The sequence below is a fragment of the Anser brachyrhynchus genome, assembly GCF_964034855.1.
Source record: "Anser brachyrhynchus genome assembly, chromosome: 11".
NCBI lineage: Eukaryota > Metazoa > Chordata > Aves > Anseriformes > Anatidae > Anser > Anser brachyrhynchus.
Window position 1 is genome coordinate 9,682,960 of NC_137706.1, and position 17,702 is coordinate 9,700,661.

Here is a 17,702-nt window from a genome sequence, read left to right on the forward strand (position 1 = left end):
TAATACCTCCACGACACCTCCACCATCTCTATAACGCCTGCCTGACACCTCTTCCATCTCCATGACAGCTCCACCTCACCCCCATGATCTCCACAAGAGAGGTCACAACAGGAGGAAGGCTTGTCTTAGAGGATGCAGCGAGGCAAACATTTTTTTTTCTTTGTTCAGTATTTTCTTCCCACACAGGGCCTGGATTCAGGTTTTCATGTGCCAACTGTGATCACATTTTAAAAAATTTACAAAAACCCCTGAAACACGCAAAGCTGCTCACTGTTTGTGTGGCCGTTTTATGTTTATCATCACTTTAAGAGGCACCCAAGAAGCTCAGAGCAGCTGGGGGGCACCAGGAGCACCCATGCTCCCTTCACTGCTTTACGGGGTGGAGAAGACCACTGCAATAGGTTTTTAGGGAAACGCACCACCATTGATACCCCAGCCCTCTCTGTACACACCAGGAGGGGACCTCATCCTTCAAATGTGGCACTACAGGGCAGGGCTTGGTGACGAGACACAGGTCACTTTGATGGTTGGGCTTGATGATCTCAAAGGTCTTTTCTCACCTAGATCAGGTACCCCCAAGGACAGGGAACTCTCCTTCATGTGAATGTCCCATTTCATTCCCTCCAGAAGAATTCAACACAGCCCTGTTAGATCTTTAAGGACGGAGATGTGATTTGTGTGACCCCATCCTATCCCCAAGAGGAATAAAAGCAGCAAAGAGGAAGAAACTTTCATAAAAATTTATTGGGTTAGAAATCCCACGCCATTTCTCTCTGCAGATGGATGCATTTCCATGCAGCCCCCAGAAAACAGCACAAAGCAGCACAAATTCCTGCTCCGTGTGCCAGGAAGACTTGCTCCATGCATCTCCTGCAGTCCTCAAACTGTTCCTCTTTTTATTAGTCAGAATATACTGATATATTGTTAAAAAAATACTAGTTGAAGCAGCAAATACATAGTCCAGAAGCACTTTACTGTGCCTCTCATTGCTTTGTGTCCCTTGCTCTCGTTCATTTGGTATTTCCCAGGAGGCTTCTCCTTCGGAGGCAGCTAACACCATGACCTGTGAGCAGCACAACCTAAATTACACATTTCCAGCTGTTAGGGCATCTGCGGGGTGCAAACGCTCAGGGATTCATCGTGCAAATTCCTCTTCAGCCTGAGCACGATGAGGGACGAGGACACCTGCGGTGAAGCAAGGCGGCAACGGGAGCAGCTCCACGCCGGGAGCACAAGCGGAGGCGCCCAACCCAAAAAGTCGTTTATTGCCTTTATTTTTCGCTGCCTCACGGAGAGCCGTTGGAGAGGAAGCGCCCTTTTATCTGGAAGCGCTCACACTTCTTGTACTTCATGGTCAGCCCGTACTGAGGGGTGATGTCCACCGCCTCGCCCGGCGCCAGGCTGAACTCCAGCTGCTGCAGCAAGGTGGTGAGGAAGAGGAAGACCTCCCAGCGGCCGATGGACTCGCCGATGCAGCGCCTCCTCCCCAGGCCGAACGTCAGCACTTTGTCGCTCTCCGTCCTGTTGATCTCGGTCCCGGCTGCGTTGAGGAACCGCTCGGGCTTGAAGGCGGAGGGGTCCTGCCAGAGCTTCCTGCAGTGGAACAGAGAGACCTGAGCAAGCCGCTGGGGACGGCAGACAAAGAGAGCCCTCTTTGCGAGGAGTGTTGCAATGTTTTCTCATTTCGCCACCCTAAAACGTTGGCAGCCTGCTGTGGCCTCTGTTCCCCACCCAAAATGCCAGCTGCATGTCAGCCCGTATCAGCTCAGCCCATTGAAACCTCCACTTCAGCCTCGGATTGTGTTTGCCTACGCAGATACCAGGGATGATTGAAATCAGCACATAACATCTAGAGAGGTCCTGCTCTTCTGGCTGAAATGGGAGCACAGGAATCTGGCAGGAACTTTTACAAAGGAAGGATGGAGACCTGAGGGATTTCTCCTCTTGCATCCTCCCTTAAAACCTCCCAACCTGTCCCAGCCTGGCCATGCTGTGGGATTTTCCAGCACCTTACCAAGGAACTGCCGCTCAGACATGGGGAAAGATCATGCTCCTGTTGGGTCAGAAGCTTTGCTCTGCAAAGTACTTGATCTGGGACTTTTAAGGATGATCAGACTCTTAAGGACAGATCTGTGCAATCTTCATCCCAGGCAAGCCGACTGCCCCCCCCCGAATAGGAACGCTGTGGTGTACTCACTCGTCATGGTTCACCTGCCACTGGTTGACAAACACGCAGGTGTCCTTGGGGATGTAGTAGCCGTTCAGAGCAGTGGCTTTCGTTGTCCTGGAAGAAATATGGGCAGAGGTTCAGAGGAAACTCACAGCTTCGTGGTGAAACAAGCACAAGTTCTGGAGGTGCTCTGTTTGCTGGGACCTCCAAAACCCCAAGCAGCACCTACCTGTGCGGGATGGTGAAGGGCAGGAAGGAAGAGTGCCTGAACATCTCCAGGATGAAGGCTTCCGTGTAGGGCAGCGTGCCTCGGTCTGACAGCCGCGGTCTCCTCTCCCGGCCGATAGTCTGATCTGCGGGAGGAAAAGCTGGTTGGGGCCAGCCCTCACCTCACAGGTCCCAGCCCCAAAGAATCGGGCTTGTCAGCTCACCCAGCTCATCCTGGATCTTCTTCTGGATGTCAGGGTACAAGGCGGCGTACATGAGGCACCAGGACAGGGCGGTTGTCACGGTGTCAAAGCCTGGATGGACACAAAGAGAGGCATCTAGCTACCAAAACACAGGGTATTCACAAATCTCAGCACCCTGGATGTGTTGGCTGGTGACACACAGCCTTGGAGAGCTTTCCCCATCAGCTGCCCCTCAAAAGCCACGTGCTGTGGCCACGACTGCCTGTGAGCCCAGCGGCAGCTCCAAAGCCCCAAGCATGGCCAGGGGATGGGGCTGCACCCGTGGAGATGGCCTCACCTGCCCCAAAGAGGTCGTTGACGATGGCGATGATGCTCTGGTCGGAGAGCTGGATGTGGGTGTCCTCCCCTGTTGTCTTCCTCTCCTGGCAGTGCCCGATCAGCGAGTCCGTGATGTCCCTGATGTGCTCCTGGGGAAGAGCCAAGGGGTCAGAGACACCAGGGCAGATGAAACCTCCCCTTACCCAGCTGCAGGAGGCACCAACTCTTCCTTCCCCCACAAGCACAAAGGGGGATGCTGGAGGCAGGGGGTGCCAGGTCCAGCACCCAGCAAGGGGCAGCGGGGTTTGGTGGAGGACAAGCTGCAGAGCCAAGCCGGTGGGTGAGGAGAGCTGGTGGGATCAGCTCCGTTAGAGAACTGGGAACCAGCTGCAGCAAAGTCAGCATCTCAAGAGGCTCTACCACATCCCATAACCCATAAGCAGCAGAATTGGATTTGGGCTTCCTCTTCAGAAGCTCAATTTTATTAAGCACAAAGCTCTACTTCTGTGCCCTCTTCTAATGATTTTAATGAATGGGACCATGACAAAAAGAATGCAATAAGAAAACAAGCAGCAAAGCGAGGGAAAGGTTTGCCCCAGAGCAGCATCCAAGCTCTTACCTTGTTAAAGGTGGCGTAATGGTCCTGGACAATTTTCTCTATGAACAAGTTGAAGCGCCTGTTGATGTCCTTAAAGAGATCCATGGCACGGCTGGGCAGGTAGCGGAGCAGCGGGATGAAGTCCGAGGGGTTGCCAGCAGCTGCCACGTCCCCAAATTCATTGCTGTCATTGACCAGGCTGAGCAGCTCCTGGTCGTTGTGGTCGTAGCGCTTGCCGAAGCACATGGCGCAGATGACATTGGCCACCGAGACCACCAGGTAGCGGTACGGGTCGAAGCTCTGCTCCTCCTCCATCAGCTGCAGGAACTTGGTGACCAGGTAGGCGGCCTCCTTGGAGACGTGCTCCTCCAGGAGGCAGCTGGAGGACGACGTGGGGCTGGCGGCGATGGAGAAGGTCTTCAGGGCGTTCTGGGCCAGCCTGCGGCGCGCTTTCCACACATCCCCCACGTCGGGGCTGAAGGCCAGGCTCTGCCCGTTGGAGATGTACTTAAAGCTGGGGAGGTCGGGGCGCCCCATGAAGTCCTCCCCTTGCCTCACAAGCGCCTGCCGCAGGGTGTCCAGCCCGCTCAGCACCAGCACGGGCTGGGTGCCGATGGCCACCTCCATCACGTCCCCGTACTTCTGGCTCAGCCGCGTCAGGGCCAGGTGCGGGTCCTTCCTCAGCTCCAGTGCGTTGCCCACAACGGGGAGGCCGCGGGGGCCCGGGGGGGGCTTCAGCCCCTTGGGCACACGGCGCCGCAGGGGCTGGGTGAGCAGCAGGAGCAGGCAGAAGACAGCGGCCGCCAGCAGGACCTCGGTGGCTGAGACACCGCTGGGGCTCCCTGCCAGCCCCATCGCAGCCTCCATCCCTGCTGCCATCGAGGATCCTTGGGGAGAAGGATGGCAATTAGGGAGGGGGCAGCGAGGACCCCACAGAAGCCCCCCCCGCACCCCACAAGCGTGAGCTCCCAGCAGGATGCTGTCAGGGTGGGTTTTTTTTAGGATTCCCAGGGGGGTCCCTCCCGCAGCGGTGCTCACCTCGGGGCGCAGCGCTCCTTCGGGGGCCCGATCCCGCCGCCAGGTACCGGGCGCCCCGCCGGCCCTGCTTTATATGCATCGCCTCCCGCTCCCATTGGCCGGGGCGCCTCCCCCCACGTGACCGAAGCCTAATCAAAGCTGCCGAGCGGCCGAACTCCCCAACAGCCCCCCCGGGATTTACGGGACCCCCCTCTCGGCGCTCCCCGGGGGCGCCCCGACGGGGCGGGCGGCACGGCACCGGGCGGCACGAGGGGCTGCGGGGACACGGAGGGGGGGACACGGAGGTCCCGGGGGGGGGACGACGAGGGGGGGGACATCGCGTGCGAAGCGGGAGGGAGGTTTGGGCACCCTGGCACGCCACCGGGGAGCCTCTTAAAGGAGCCGCGGCCCCACGGGGATCCGCGAACACGCCGGGGGGGGGGCGGCACGCACCGGCTCCGTCCCGCACCGCTCGGTGCTGCCCACCCGGCTTTGCCCTAAAAGGGGGATCCCGGATCCGGCCCGACCCCCCCCCCCCCCCAGACCCCCGTGAGGGACGCGGGGCAGGTCCACGGGGGGCCACGTCGCGGGGCCGGGGGTCACGGCCGGGGCTTGCCGGTTAAAAATTGGCCAGGTTCGCGTGAGAAGCCGCCGTGCCCTCTGCCCCCCCCCCCGGCCCCCGGGGACAACGGGGGCTGGGGTCACGTCGGGGGGCGGGGGGGGCGAGGGGACAGCATCGCGTGCGAAGGGGCCGGCACGGACCTGGGACGGTCACTCGTTGTCACGCTATGGGTGTGGGGGGGGGAAATGGCTTATAAAGGGCCAGGGCGGCGGCCCCACGTCCAGGAGCCCGGCCCGGGGTCAGGGTGGCGCCGGGAAGGATCGCCCCCCCCCCCCCCCCCCCCCCGCAGCGGGTAACGGGGCTCGGTCCCACTTGTATCCCCGCCACGGGACCCGGGGGGCAGCCCACAGGGGGATGGGGGGGGGCTCAGCAGTGCCACCACACTTGGGAACATCCCGGTGGCAGGGGACACGCGGGACATGCAGGGCACGCAGTCCCGTCCCCCTGCAGCATACCTATATGTCTATAGGTACTTCTGTAGGTTCCTGCTGCCGCACAGCGCCGTGCACACGCGCCTTGCACACCCAAAGCTGGCCCACGTCTGCTGCAGTCGAGCACTTTTAGCACCACATCCCCCATGCCCACCGCCCGCACCACGCCGTTGCGGTGTTCGCCCTCCCAAAACCTTTTTTTTTTTTAGGGTTTCCCACGTATTTGAGCAAATCCCCCGTGTCTTGACAGGCGTCTTCCCCATGCAGGGCTGGGAGGCATCTCCTGCGTGAGCCGTCCGCACGGTGCCTCTCGTTAGCGTGTGCAATTATTGGGCTGAATTTTAGCAGCCTGGGTTTTGTAACTGTCCCTGCCAAGCCTTAATGAGCCTACTCACTGCTATTAATGATCCCGCTTGGGCCAGGTGTTGAAAGCCTTTATTAAATATTAGCTCAGCTTCTACCTGGGCACGATTCCCCCTGTGCTTTCCAAAGAGCAGATGAAAACTTGGGGCAAAAAGAAAAATAAATTCCCTCCACCTAATGAACACCTCCACTCCCTCCGGCTGAGCCGGGACCCTGCGTGTCCCCTGCCAGGGTTTTTTTTTGGAGGGGGGGACGGGGTCGTGGGGCTGAGCCCAGGCGGCGGTCGCGTGCCGTGGTCAGGAAGCATGCCAGCAACTTCTCACGCAACCCTGGCCAATCGTTAACCTGAGGCTGGCCCCGGCCACGAGGTCCTGCCACAGTGGGGACACCGGTACCCTGCTTGTCCCCCCCCCCCCAGTGTGGTGGAGCTGGGGAACGTTTGCCCTGGGCTCCGGGGCTGGCTCCAGGGGCTCGGCCCCCTCTGTTAATGGGTAGCTGTCCCTTGGGTCCTCCTCGCCATGACCCCACAGATAAGCACCCAGCTGCCTATTTAAAGCCTCGAGTGGAGCAGGAGGCAGGAGGAGAGGAACCCATCCGGGGGTTTGGGACCCCCTCTCCTCGCTCTGCTGGGACCCCAGCCCTCTGTGACCTGAGGACCTGCAGGTAGGAGAGGACATGTGCGTGTGGGGCTCTGAGCACGGACGTGGAAGGTTTTAAAGCTGGGTGGGAGAATTCATGCTATAGCTCTCCCTGAGCAGTTTGGGGTTCCCCATGCTAATCCTGCCTCCGCACCTCGCTTCCCGTTATCTCCTTCTAGATGGCAGCAGGGATGGAAGCTGCGATGGGGCTGGCAGGGAGCCCCAGCGGTGTCTCAGCCACCGAGGTCCTGCTGGTGGCCGCCGTCTTCTGCCTGCTCCTGCTGCTCGCCCAGCCCCTGCGGCGCCGTGTGCCCAAGGGGCTGAAGCCCCCCCCGGGCCCCCGCGGCCTCCCCGTTGTGGGCAACGCACTGGAGCTGAGGAAGGACCCGCACCTGGCCCTGACGCGGCTGAGCCAGAAGTACGGGGACGTGATGGAGGTGGCCATCGGCACCCAGCCCGTGCTGGTGCTGAGCGGGCTGGACACCCTGCGGCAGGCGCTGGTGAGGCAAGGGGAAGACTTCATGGGGCGCCCCGACCTCCCCAGCTTCCGACACATCACGGACGGGCAGAGCCTGACCTTCAGCCCTGACTCAGGGGATGTGTGGAAAGCGCGCCGCAAGCTGGCCCAGAACGCCCTGAAGACCTTCTCCATCACCGCCAGCCCCACGTCGTCCTCCAGCTGCCTCCTGGAGGAGCACGTCTCCAAGGAGGCCGCCTACCTGGTCACCAAGTTCCTGCAGCTGATGGAGGAGGAGCAGAGCTTCGACCCGTACCGCTACCTGGTGGTCTCGGTGGCCAACGTCATCTGCGCCATGTGCTTCGGCAAGCGCTACGGCCACGACGACCAGGAGCTGCTCAGCCTGGTCAACGTCAGTGAGCAGTTCGGGGACGTGGCGGCTGCTGGCAACCCCTCGGACTTCATCCCGCTGCTCCGCTACCTGCCCAGCCGTGCCATGGATCTCTTTAAAGATTTCAACAAGCGGTTCATCCGTTTCCTGCAGGCAATTGTCAAGGAGCACTACGAGACGTATGACAAGGTGAGAGCTTTGGGGACCCCCACCAGCGCCAGAGATGTGTCCCACTCTGTGTTGGGGACTTGTTTGTCCTCCTGCAGCCGAGTGGCCATGGCCATTGGTGTTCCTGCAGATATTGTTCCATCTAGGAGTACAGCCTGTCCAGCTGTAACCTCTTTGTGTTGCGGGCCAGTACGCATGCTCCTCGGTGGCCTTGTGTGCTAAGAGCAGTTGGTTGGGCAATATTCTGATCTGTCAGCAAGGCTGCTTGCACAGGTGTCCTGCAGAGCCACCTCCTCATTTCCACTGGCTGCAAAATCAGTACGGACCACCATGGGGGTTGAAAGATGATGTTCTCCAGTTGGTAACCCAACGCTCTGCTTGGCCACCGGCTTCTTTTCTCTCTTCTCTTCTCTTCTCTTCTCTTCTCTTCTCTTCTCTTCTCTTCTCTTCTCTTCTCTTCTCTTCTCTTCTCTTCTCTTCTCTTCTCTTCTCTTCTCTTCTCTTCTCTTCTCTTCTCTTCTCTTCTCTTCTCTTCTCTTCTCTTCTCTTCTCTTCTCTTCTCTTCTCTTCTCTTCTCTTCTCTTCTCTTCTCTTCTCTTCTCTTCTCTTCTCTTCTCTTCTCTTCGCCTCGCCTCGCCTCGCCTCGCCTCGCCTCGCCTCGCCTCGCCTCTCCTCTCCTCTCCTCTCCTCTCCTCTCCTCTCCTCTCCTCTCCTCTCCTCTCCTCTCCTCTCCTCTCCTCTCCTCTCCTCTCCTCTCCTCTCCTCTCCTCTCCTCTCCTCTCCTCTCCTCTCCTCTCCTCTCCTCTCCTCTCCTCTCCTCTCCTCTCCCTCAGAACAACATCCGAGACATCACCGACTCCCTCATTGAGCAGAGCCTGGAGAAGAAAGAAGCCAGCACCGCCGCGCGGATCCCTAACAAGAAGATTGTCAACCTGGTCAACGACCTCTTCGGAGCAGGTATCTTGCCCCGCCGCTCCCTCAGCTACGGCAGGTCACCTCGGGCTCCTCACCTTACAGCTCTGACCCCAGTTGTCCAGCACCGGGTGGCCACTTTGGGTCCAAGCACCCATCCCCCTGCTCTGGACCTTCTTAGGACACCCCCAGAGACCATGTGGGATATTAGGTCTGGAAGAAAGCTTCAGGAACAAGCCAGGGGCACAGTTGATAGCTTGGTCAGGGTGGCTTTTCCTGGCTGAGGGAGACGTCTGCTGCCTGATTCACCCTTGAGTAGCTCTGTGGAAACTCCCTCGCTTCCAAAGAAGTTGAAATCTTGCACAAACCTGGCATAACCCCAGGGCAATCCAGGACGAATGAGAACTGAACCTTTTAGCAAAGCTTTCTCCAACAGGATACAAACCCAAGCCCTACAGTGTGCCCGGGATGTCCTCTCCCTTCTTAGCCATCCACGTGCCAGTCTGGCAGTGAGCATAGCACATATGGGGTCATGCATAACCCGTGTTGTGCATGACACTCATGGGGTCTGCACTACCTCCCCTCTCCACCCAGGCTTTGACACCGTGACAACCGCCCTGTCCTGGTGCCTCATGTACCTGGTGACATACCCCGACATCCAGAAGAGGATCCAGGCCGAACTGGGTGAGCTGATGAGCCCAGTTTTTTGGGGCTGGGACCTGTGAGGTGAGGGCTGGCCGCAACCAGCTTCTCCTTCCCACCTGCCGCAGATCAGACCATCGGCCGGGAGAGGAGACTGCGGCTGTCGGACCAAGGCACGCTGCCCTACACGGAAGCCTTCATCCTGGAGATGTTCAGGCACTCTTCCTTCCTGCCCTTCACCATCCCGCACAGGTAGGTGCTGCTTGGGAACGGACTGGGCTTGCCAAGGTGAGGACCTGAGGCACCGTGGTGCAGCCTGCCCAGCAGCAGAGCAGGGAAAATTCTATCAGTACAATAATGGCTTCATCATGGACACAGGGAGTTCACCACTCCTGTGCAGGTCAGCGTGGGCAAACTTTGAGTCCTGTGAGGATGCGGAAGAGCCTTTTTGCTTTCTAAAACCTCACAGCCCTCTCTTCTCCCCCCAGCACGACCAGGGACACGGTGCTGAACGGCTACTACATCCCAAAGGGCCGTTGCGTGTTCATCAACCAGTGGCAGGTGAACCACGATGAGTGAGTACCTGCAGAGGCAGAAAGCCTCCTGCTTTAAGGGAAAAAGGGGAGGGTAAGGGATCTACTAAATCCAGGGATATCCTAACTGGCTCCCATGAGAGCCCCCCTGCACCCGTGGCCAGGAGACTCCATCTCAGCACCTGACCTTCTCCACCCCAGGAAACTTTGGAAGAACCCACACGTTTTCAACCCGGAGCGTTTCCTCAATGCCAAAGGGACTGAGGTGAACAAAGAGGATGGGGAGAAGGTGCTGGTCTTTGGCCTGGGGAAGAGGAGGTGCATTGGGGAGTTCATCGCCAGGAGGCAGGTCTTCCTTTTCCTGACCACCTTGCTGCAGCAGCTGGAGTTCAGTGTCCGTGATGGCAGGAAGGTGGACATGACGCCACGCTACGGACTGGCCATCAAGCACAAGCGATGCGAGCACTTCCAGGTCAAGCAGCGCTTCCCCATGGCGAGCTTGAGCTGAGCAGCGGGCTCATCCCCAGCCGTGGGTGCCCTCGTACCAACCCCGGGGCTGGCAGAACCTTGCAGGTCCACCCAATAAACTGAAGCCATTGAAGCATCCCTTTTATCTTGTTTGCCTTCTACCGTTCTCCTCCTTTTTCATTGTCTGGTGTTTCTACTGTTGGATATTCCATCGCGTCTAGGCTTAGCACCACAAAGCTCATCTTGGAGATTTTGGGAAAACGTCTTGGAAAAACACTAATACTTCTCCAAGTCCTCTAAACTTGTTTCCTTGTGTCCACACTGTGTTTTTAATTGCCCAACTGAGTTGTCGTGTCACTCCAAGACCCCATTCAGGGGAGGTTTATCACAGAATCATCTAGGTTGGAAGAGACCTCCAAGATCACCTAGTCCAACCTCTGACCTAACACTAACAAGTCCTCCACTAAACCATATCACTAAGTTCAACATCTAAACGTCTCTTAAAGACCTCCAGGGATGGTGACTCAACCACTTCCCTGGGCAGCCTATTCCAGTGCCTAACAACCCTTTCAGTAAAGAAGTTCTTCCTAATATCCAACCTAAACCTCCCCTGGCGCAACTTTAGCCCATTCTCCCTCGTCCTGTCACCAGGCACATGGGAGAATAGACCAACCCCTACCTCGCTACAGCCTCCTTTAAGGTACCTATAGAGAGCGGTAAGGTCTCTTAGCAAGAAGAGCCTCCTATTCTCCAGGCTGAACAATCCCAGCTCCCTCATCCGCTCCTCGTAAGACTTGTTCTCCAGACCCCTCACCAGCTTCGTAGCCATGCTCTGGACTCTCTCGAGCACCTCCACGTCCTTCTTGTAGCGAGGGACCCAAAACTGAACGCAGTACTCAAGGTGCGGCCTCACCAGAGTTGAGTACAAGGGGACCATCACTTCCCTAGCCCAGCTGGCCACACTGCTTCTGATACAAGCCAGGATGCTGTTGGCCTTCTTGGCCACCTGAGCACACTGCTGGCTCATATTCAGCCGACTATCAACCAATACTCCCAGGTCCTTCTCTGCCAGGCAGCTTTCCAACCACTCATCTCCCAGCCTGTAGCGCTGCTTGGGGTTGTTGCGCCCCAGGTGCAGGACCCGGCACTTGGCCTTGTTGAACTTCATACAGTTGACCTCAGCCCATCGCTCCAGCCTATCCAGATCCTCCTGCAGAGCCTTCCTACCCTCGAGCAGATCGACACATGCACCTAACTTGGTGTCATCTGCAAACTTCCTGAGGGTGCACTCGATCCCCTCATCCAGATCATCGATAAAGATATTAAAGAGGACTGGCCCCAGTACTGAGCCCTGGGGGACTCCACTAGTGACCGGCCTCCAACTGGATTTGGCTCCATTCACCACAACTCTTTGGGCCCGGCCATCCAGCCAGTTTTTAACCCAACAAAGCGTACGCCAGTCCAAGCCACGAGCAGCCAGTTTCTTGAGGAGAATGTTGTGGGAAACGGTATCAAAAGCCTTACTGAAGTCAAGGTAGATCACATCCACAGCCTTTCCCTCATCCACTAAGCTTGTCACTTGGTCATAGAAGGAGATTAGGTTCGTCAAGCAGGACCTGCCTTTCATAAACCCATGCTGACTGGGCCTGATCGCCTGCTTGCCCTGCAAGTGCCGCATGATGACCCTCAAGATAATCTGCTCCATGAGCTTCCCTAGCACTGAGGTCAAACTAACAGGCCTATAGTTCCCCGGGTCTACCCTCCAGCCCTTCTTGTAGATGGGTGTCACGTTTGCTAGCCGCCAGTCAACCGGGACCTCCCCCGATAGCCAGGACTGCCGATAAATGATGGAAAGTGGCTTGGCCAGCTCCTCCGCCAGTTCTCTCAGTACCCTCGGGTGGATCCCATCCGGCCCCATCGACTTGCGTACATCCAAGTGCTGTAGCAGGTCGCCAACCATTTCCTCATGGATAGTGAGGGCCACATCCTGCTCCCCATCCCCTTCCACCAGCTCAGGGTACTGTGTATCCAAAGAACAACTGGTTTTGCCGCTAAAGACTGAGGCAAAGAAGGCATTAAGCACCTCAGCCTTTTCCTCATCTTTTGTAACTAAGTTTCCCCCTGCATCTAGTAAAGGATGGAGATTCTCCTTAGTCCTCCTTTTGTGTTGATGTATTTGTAAAAACATTTTTTGTTATCTTTAACGGCAGTAGCCAGATTGAGCTCCAGATGAGCTTTGGCCTTTCTAATTTTGTCCCTGCACAGCCTCACAACATCCTTATAGTCCTCCTGAGTGGCCTACCCTCTTCTCCAAAGATTATAGACCCTCTTTTTTCTCCTAAGCTCGAGCCACAACTCTCTGTTCAGCCAGGCTGGTCTTCTTCCGTGCCAGCTTGTCTTTGGGCACGTGGAGACAGACCTCTCCTGAGCCATTAAGATTTCCTTCTTGGAGAGTGCCCAGCCTTCCTGGACTCCTCTGCCCTTCAGAACCACCTCCCAAGGGACTCTGCCAACCAGTGTCCTGAACAGCTCAAAGTCAGCCCTCTGGAAGTCCAAGACAGCAGTTTTACTGGTCCCCTTCCTGACTTCGCCAAGAATAGAGAACTGAACCATTTCGTGGTCACTCTGCCCAAGACAGCTCCCGACCACCACATCTCCCACCAGTCCGTCACTGTTTGTGAACAGAAGGTCTAGCGGGCACCTCCCCTGGTAGGCTCTCTAACCAGCTGCGTCAGGAAGCTATCTTCCACGCTCTCCAGAAACCTCTTAGACTGCTTTCTCTGGGCTGTGTTGTGCTTCCAGGATATGTCTGGGAAGTTGAAGTCCCCCACGAGAACGAGCGCTGACAATCTCGCAACTTCTGCCAGCTGCCTGTAGAACTCCTCATCAGTCTCCTCACCCTGGTTCGGCGGTCTATAACAAACCCCCACCAGGATGCCTGCCTTGTTGGCCTTCCTGCTGATCCTAACCCATAGGGACTCAACCTTATCATTCCCAGGCTCAAGTTCCACAACATCAAAACACTCTCTGATACAGAGAACCACACCACCACCCCTTCTGTGCTGCCTGTCCCCTCTGAAGAGCCTATAGCCAGACATTGCAGCACTCCAGTCATGAGAGTGGTCCCACCACGTTTCCGTGATGGCAACCAAGTCATAGCCTGCCTGCTGCACGATGGCTTCCAGCTCCTCTTGTTTGTTACCCATGCTGCGTGCATTAGTGTAATTTATCTTTAACTCAAGGCACTTTAGTGCCTCTTTGAGAATCTGCCAGACAACCTCGCATATCAGGGGTTCTGCTGCTGCTCAGATTCGTTTTTCAGTAAAATGAGAGGGGTCGTTAAGGTGAACTGGGGTGGAGGAGCTCTTCAGGGACCAGCATTTTGGAGGAGAAGGCCCACCAAGGCCGACAGGCAGTGATATGGGAACAAGAAGGACCATGGGGTGCAACACTTGAAGCTGTTCCCATGGGCCAGGATGCCAAACCCCGGCCGATGAGAGCTCCCTCCAGGTCCGAATGCCAGGCCCCGGCAATTGCACGCACACAACCCTGCATTGCACAAAAACTTCCAAGAAGGAAGAAAAAACAAAAGGGAAGGAAATGAGGAAGCCGATTGCCCAAGAACTCGGGGAGATTCCAGCAAGAGCAGGGAGGTGTTCAGACCCGTTAAACAAGCAAGGGAGTAGCTCTTTGTCTCTCTGTGCTTCCACGAGGTCCAAACCACATCTGGAGAGACAGGGCTGAGCTCAGGGGAAGCGTGGAAGGACAGTTTAGGACAACACATGAGATCTGTTGGCCGAACTACACCTCCCCTACGTCCCCCGGGGGTGTAGGTAAAGGCAATAGACTCCTGCTCCACCTTTCCATGAGGGACATCCCGAATCCAGCACGGACGTGGGGCTGGGTGTCTCGGTGTTCAGCCTGGTGCTTTGCAAGACCACCAGGACCACCCTGGCCGCGTGTCATGCCGTGGGGTGGGGAGCTTCCCGTGGACTTGGCCCCGTGACTCCGGCGCTGGTGCAGGACCAGAGCCCCGGTGGCTGGAGCCATCGCGTGACTCCGCTGCCCTGAGTCCCGGCGGTGGCTGCTGATAAGGCCTGCAATCAGTAGGGAGAAATAAAGAACAGAGGGGTAGTTTTTTTTCCCTTTGGAGATGAGTGGTTTACAGCCCCGGGGCAGATAAGCAGATTAATATTAACGTTACCGAGTGAAACAGCCCCTTGTTGGTGGAAGGTCTCCTCTGATTGCCTCCCCTGGGGTCACTGCTGACAGACTGCAGAGCCTGGCACTGGAGATCAGGAAAAAAAAAGGGTGAGAAAAAGGAGAAAAGGGAGAAAAAGGAGAAAAAGGAGAAAAAGGAGAAAAAGGAGAAAAGTCACCCCCATGCCAGGATGGGGAAGGAAGGGAGAGGGTTGGAGGGGAGAAAACTGGGCAGGCTTCCCACCCGGCCCTCCTCTTCTCGCTGATGGAGGCGAAACGCACAGTTTTATGGGGCTCCATCTTTCTCCCTTCGATGGCAGCATCCCACACGGGACACCAAGGGGCACGGGGAGCCCCCAGAGCCCCCAATTTGGCCGGGAGCAGCATCCCTTCTGCTCAGTGGAGCGGAGAGGCCAAGCAGCAAGGAGACCTCCCAGGGCAGCTCCGGAAGGGAGCAGAGCTGCCATACAAGCCTGGCCTTGCACACACGTCTCCTTACACACCCGTGGCAGCTCCCATCCCACAAGGTGCCCTGTGCTGCACCCACACACTCTCCCCTTCCTTCCCTTCCCCACCAGCTCCTGATAAGCAGATCCATTGATCACTGCCACGACGGCCCTGATTGCACACATCCCCTATCTCTGTCTCTTCCCTAATGATCTTCCTCAATTAGAGCCTCCGCTTACTCCCCAGGTAGCTTGCAAGTGCCGTGATTTCTTTATGGGAACCGGAACCATGATAAGCCGGGGGAGCTTTTATCACTTGCTTTTATGGGAGGTTTTAAAGTGAGTCAGCAGGCTGAGCAATGGCAGCTCCACTCCGGGTCCCCCTGCAACGGCGGAGGTCCCTGGAAGCCACAGGGACACGTCCAGCAGGGATGGAAACTCTTTGAGGAGCTAAATTGCAGTGGGAAACTGTGGGTCCTGCTTTAGAGGGAGAGAAAGGGGACAGAGGGTTTGCTCCCACACTTAGTGACCCTCCTCGTTAAAAGCCCATCCCATATTTCCAACCTATTTCCAGTCTTCCTGCTGCTGGCTCCTTCTTTCCCTCAGCTGTTTGCTCATACCCAGGAGAGCTGTTAGCAGCAACCACCTCCCCACGGGGATTAGCTCCTGGGTGCCTGTAAAAAATGGCCAAACTTGCAAATTTCTGCCAAAGGGGAATAAAACCACAGCTTCTGAGTAGCTGGAGAGGGTGCTGAAACCTGGCTAGGGGATTAAGCATATTCCCCAGGTGTCACCCACCTTTGTGCCACCTCCCTTTGGCTGCCTGTCCCCAAGACTGCTGGCAGTCCCCTGATGTCACAAATCTGCCCGAGACAGGGGGGCTGTGGGGATTGTCCCCCATCCTGCCTCTCCTCCCCTTCCCTGCACCCCAAATCTGACACGGGGGGAACCCCACAGCAAAGCCCCCAGCCACGGGGGGAGGAAAGGAGGGGAGAAAGGTGGGGGACGGGGATGCCGCCGGTCCCCAAAACCAGAGCGGGGTCTGAGGGGCAGCGTCCCCAACCCTTTCTTGTTTAATTAAAACCCTCCTGGGAACGAGGGGAGGCTTTGAAATGAGGGCAAAATCCCAAAGAGGGATTTGGGGGCCAGCAATGGGGGAGAAGCCCCCCGAGGGCCAGGGCTGAATGCCAGCAGGGCGCAGCACCAGGCAGGGCGCTGCGGGATCCCAAATCGCTTGGGCGCTCCTGAAGCATTTTCGTCCCCTCCCGGAGCGCTCCTGTCCCCTCTGCGCTGGCTTTGGGACGTGAACGCCCTCGTGTGGCGCCTGCCACACCAGCGCTGCGTGCGCACGGGGCGGCTTGCCTCCCCGAAAGGCCGGGCTCCTGCGCTGGGGTTTTTTTTGGGGGGATGCTCATTTGGGGAGGGGGAACCCGGCAGGGTCTGGATCCCGCATCCCCACCGCCCCTGGAGCTCTGGGTGCTGCAGGACCAGCCGGGCTCGCTTTCCTTTGGGGATTTTGTGTCTTTTTTCAGTCTGTAGGTGAGTTGCTCGCTCTTCTTGCAGCACTTCTGCCCTGGGCAGGGTGCAGAGGATCCCACACGGGTCTGTGCCTGCATCCGCGGCTGCATTTCTGGTGCAGGCAGACACACGAGCCGCTTTCATTTCCTCCCAGCACCGCTCTGCTCGGTGGCTGGGCAGGAACCAGTGGCGAAAAAGTGATGCAGGCGAGCAGGACCCGTCCTGCACCCGCTCAGCATCGCTGGGGACAATGTGCTCGGCGCAGGGAAATCCACGGCAATCCCCCACGGCACGGTGGCATCATTCTTGGTCTGCAGGCAGAGCTGCCAGCACCGTGTCCCCAGAGCCAGCGTGTTCTCCCCGTCCCCTCCTGCCCCCTCGGTGACCACCAGAGCCCGGTGCCCACCCCAGTGAGGACACGAGCCCCGGGATGTGGGGGGGTCCCGGGGGGCCGCGAGCGCTGTGCCCTGGCTTCCTGCTTGGCCCTACATGGCCACGGCGCCTCGCCGCACAGGGCAGGAAGTGACAAGCATCTTTTCTTGCGAATCGGCCCATTTTCTTTGATTTTTTTTTTTAATTTGGTTCGTTTTCTTTCAGAATGCTGCCCTGCCACAGCTCCGTGCCGTTCCCTCGGGTCCTGTTGCAGCCCCAGGGCACGGCTGGGCGTTTGGCAGCCAGGGCACAGCCCTGACTGAGATCCAGCCTGACACCGAGCAGAACCCCCAAACCTTTTTCTGCGGGGCTGCTCTCATCCCCGACGTGTACACGCATCCAGCCATCCCCTATGGTCTTAATGTCGGTTATCTGTGAGAAGGAGCCACAGAGTCCAGGAGCTCTGGACTCTCTCGAGCGCCTCCATGTCCTTCTGGTAGTGAGGGGCCCAAAGCTGAACCCAGCACTCGAGGTGCGGCCTCACCAGAGCAGAGCACAGGGGGACGATGTATGGAGGAGCAAAGATGATGTATGGAAGAGTGAAGATGATGCAAGAAGGGAGCCAAGGCGATGAAGGGGCCAAAGGTGATGAAGAAGGGACCAAAGGTGGCATAAGCAGGGAGTAAAGAATGTGAGAAGGGACCAATGGTGATGAAGAAGGGGCCAAAGGCGATGTAAGAAGGGAGAGAAGGTGAAGGGAAAAGGGATGAAAGGCAGTGTAAGAAGGGAGCAAAGGTGATATAAGAGGGGAATGAGGGTGATGAAGAAGGGGATGAAGGCGATGTAAGAAGGGAATAACAGTGACGAAGAAGGGAATGAGGGTGATAAAGGGAGTAAGGGTGAAGGGAATGAAGGCAATGAAGAAGGGAAAGAAGGCAGTGTAAGAAGGGGTGAAGGCGATGTAGGAAGGGACCGAAGGTGGTGTGAGAAGGGAAACCGGCTGATGCAGGAGGGAATGAAAGGCGAGG

The 17,702-nt window shown here is 57.4% G+C and overlaps 2 protein-coding genes across 3 annotated transcripts; one reads left to right on the plus strand and one right to left on the minus strand.

The window, feature by feature from the left end:
• Nucleotides 1-397: 397 nt before the first annotated feature.
• Nucleotides 398-4,753, minus strand: LOC308201041 (cytochrome P450 1A4-like). Its single transcript, XM_080607779.1, has 7 exons — nt 4,535-4,753; nt 3,518-4,383; nt 2,918-3,047; nt 2,602-2,691; nt 2,400-2,523; nt 2,198-2,284; nt 398-1,593 (listed from the first exon to the last, which is right to left on the minus strand). Exons 1-7 carry the CDS (start codon nt 4,611-4,613, stop codon nt 1,287-1,289), a joined length of 1,683 nt encoding a protein of 560 aa, XP_080463905.1. The 5' UTR covers nt 4,614-4,753; the 3' UTR covers nt 398-1,286.
• An 82-nt stretch (nt 4,754-4,835) lies between these two features.
• On the plus strand, nt 4,836-10,276 carry LOC308201091 (cytochrome P450 1A5-like). Of its 2 annotated transcripts, none has more exons than XM_080607855.1 (7): nt 4,836-6,592; nt 6,747-7,604; nt 8,417-8,540; nt 9,090-9,179; nt 9,266-9,389; nt 9,626-9,712; nt 9,872-10,276. In XM_080607855.1, exons 2-7 carry the CDS (start codon nt 6,747-6,749, stop codon nt 10,176-10,178), a joined length of 1,590 nt encoding a protein of 529 aa, XP_080463981.1. In that variant the 5' UTR covers nt 4,836-6,592; the 3' UTR covers nt 10,179-10,276. The 2 variants fall into 2 exon arrangements, with proteins under 2 accessions (XP_080463981.1, XP_080463982.1); XM_080607856.1 differs by having other exon boundaries at nt 8,456-8,540.
• The last annotated feature ends 7,426 nt before the right edge of the window (nt 10,277-17,702 follow it).

Coding starts and splice junctions, on each gene's coding strand:
- LOC308201041 (XM_080607779.1), bottom strand. CDS start 4,613: ATGCATATAAAGCAGGGCCGGCGGGGCGCCCGGTACCTGGCGGCGGGA. Junction 4,384..4,534: donor AAGGAGCGCTGCGCCCCGAG/GTGAGCACCGCT, acceptor CTTCTCCCCAAG/GATCCTCGATGGCAGCAGGG. Junction 2,285..2,399: donor CCCTTCACCATCCCGCACAG/GTAGGTGCTGCT, acceptor TATTTCTTCCAG/GACAACGAAAGCCACTGCTC.
- LOC308201091 (XM_080607855.1), top strand. CDS start 6,747: ATGGCAGCAGGGATGGAAGCTGCGATGGGGCTGGCAGGGAGCCCCAGC. Junction 8,541..9,089: donor CAACGACCTCTTCGGAGCAG/GTATCTTGCCCC, acceptor CTCTCCACCCAG/GCTTTGACACCGTGACAACC. Junction 9,180..9,265: donor GAGGATCCAGGCCGAACTGG/GTGAGCTGATGA, acceptor CACCTGCCGCAG/ATCAGACCATCGGCCGGGAG.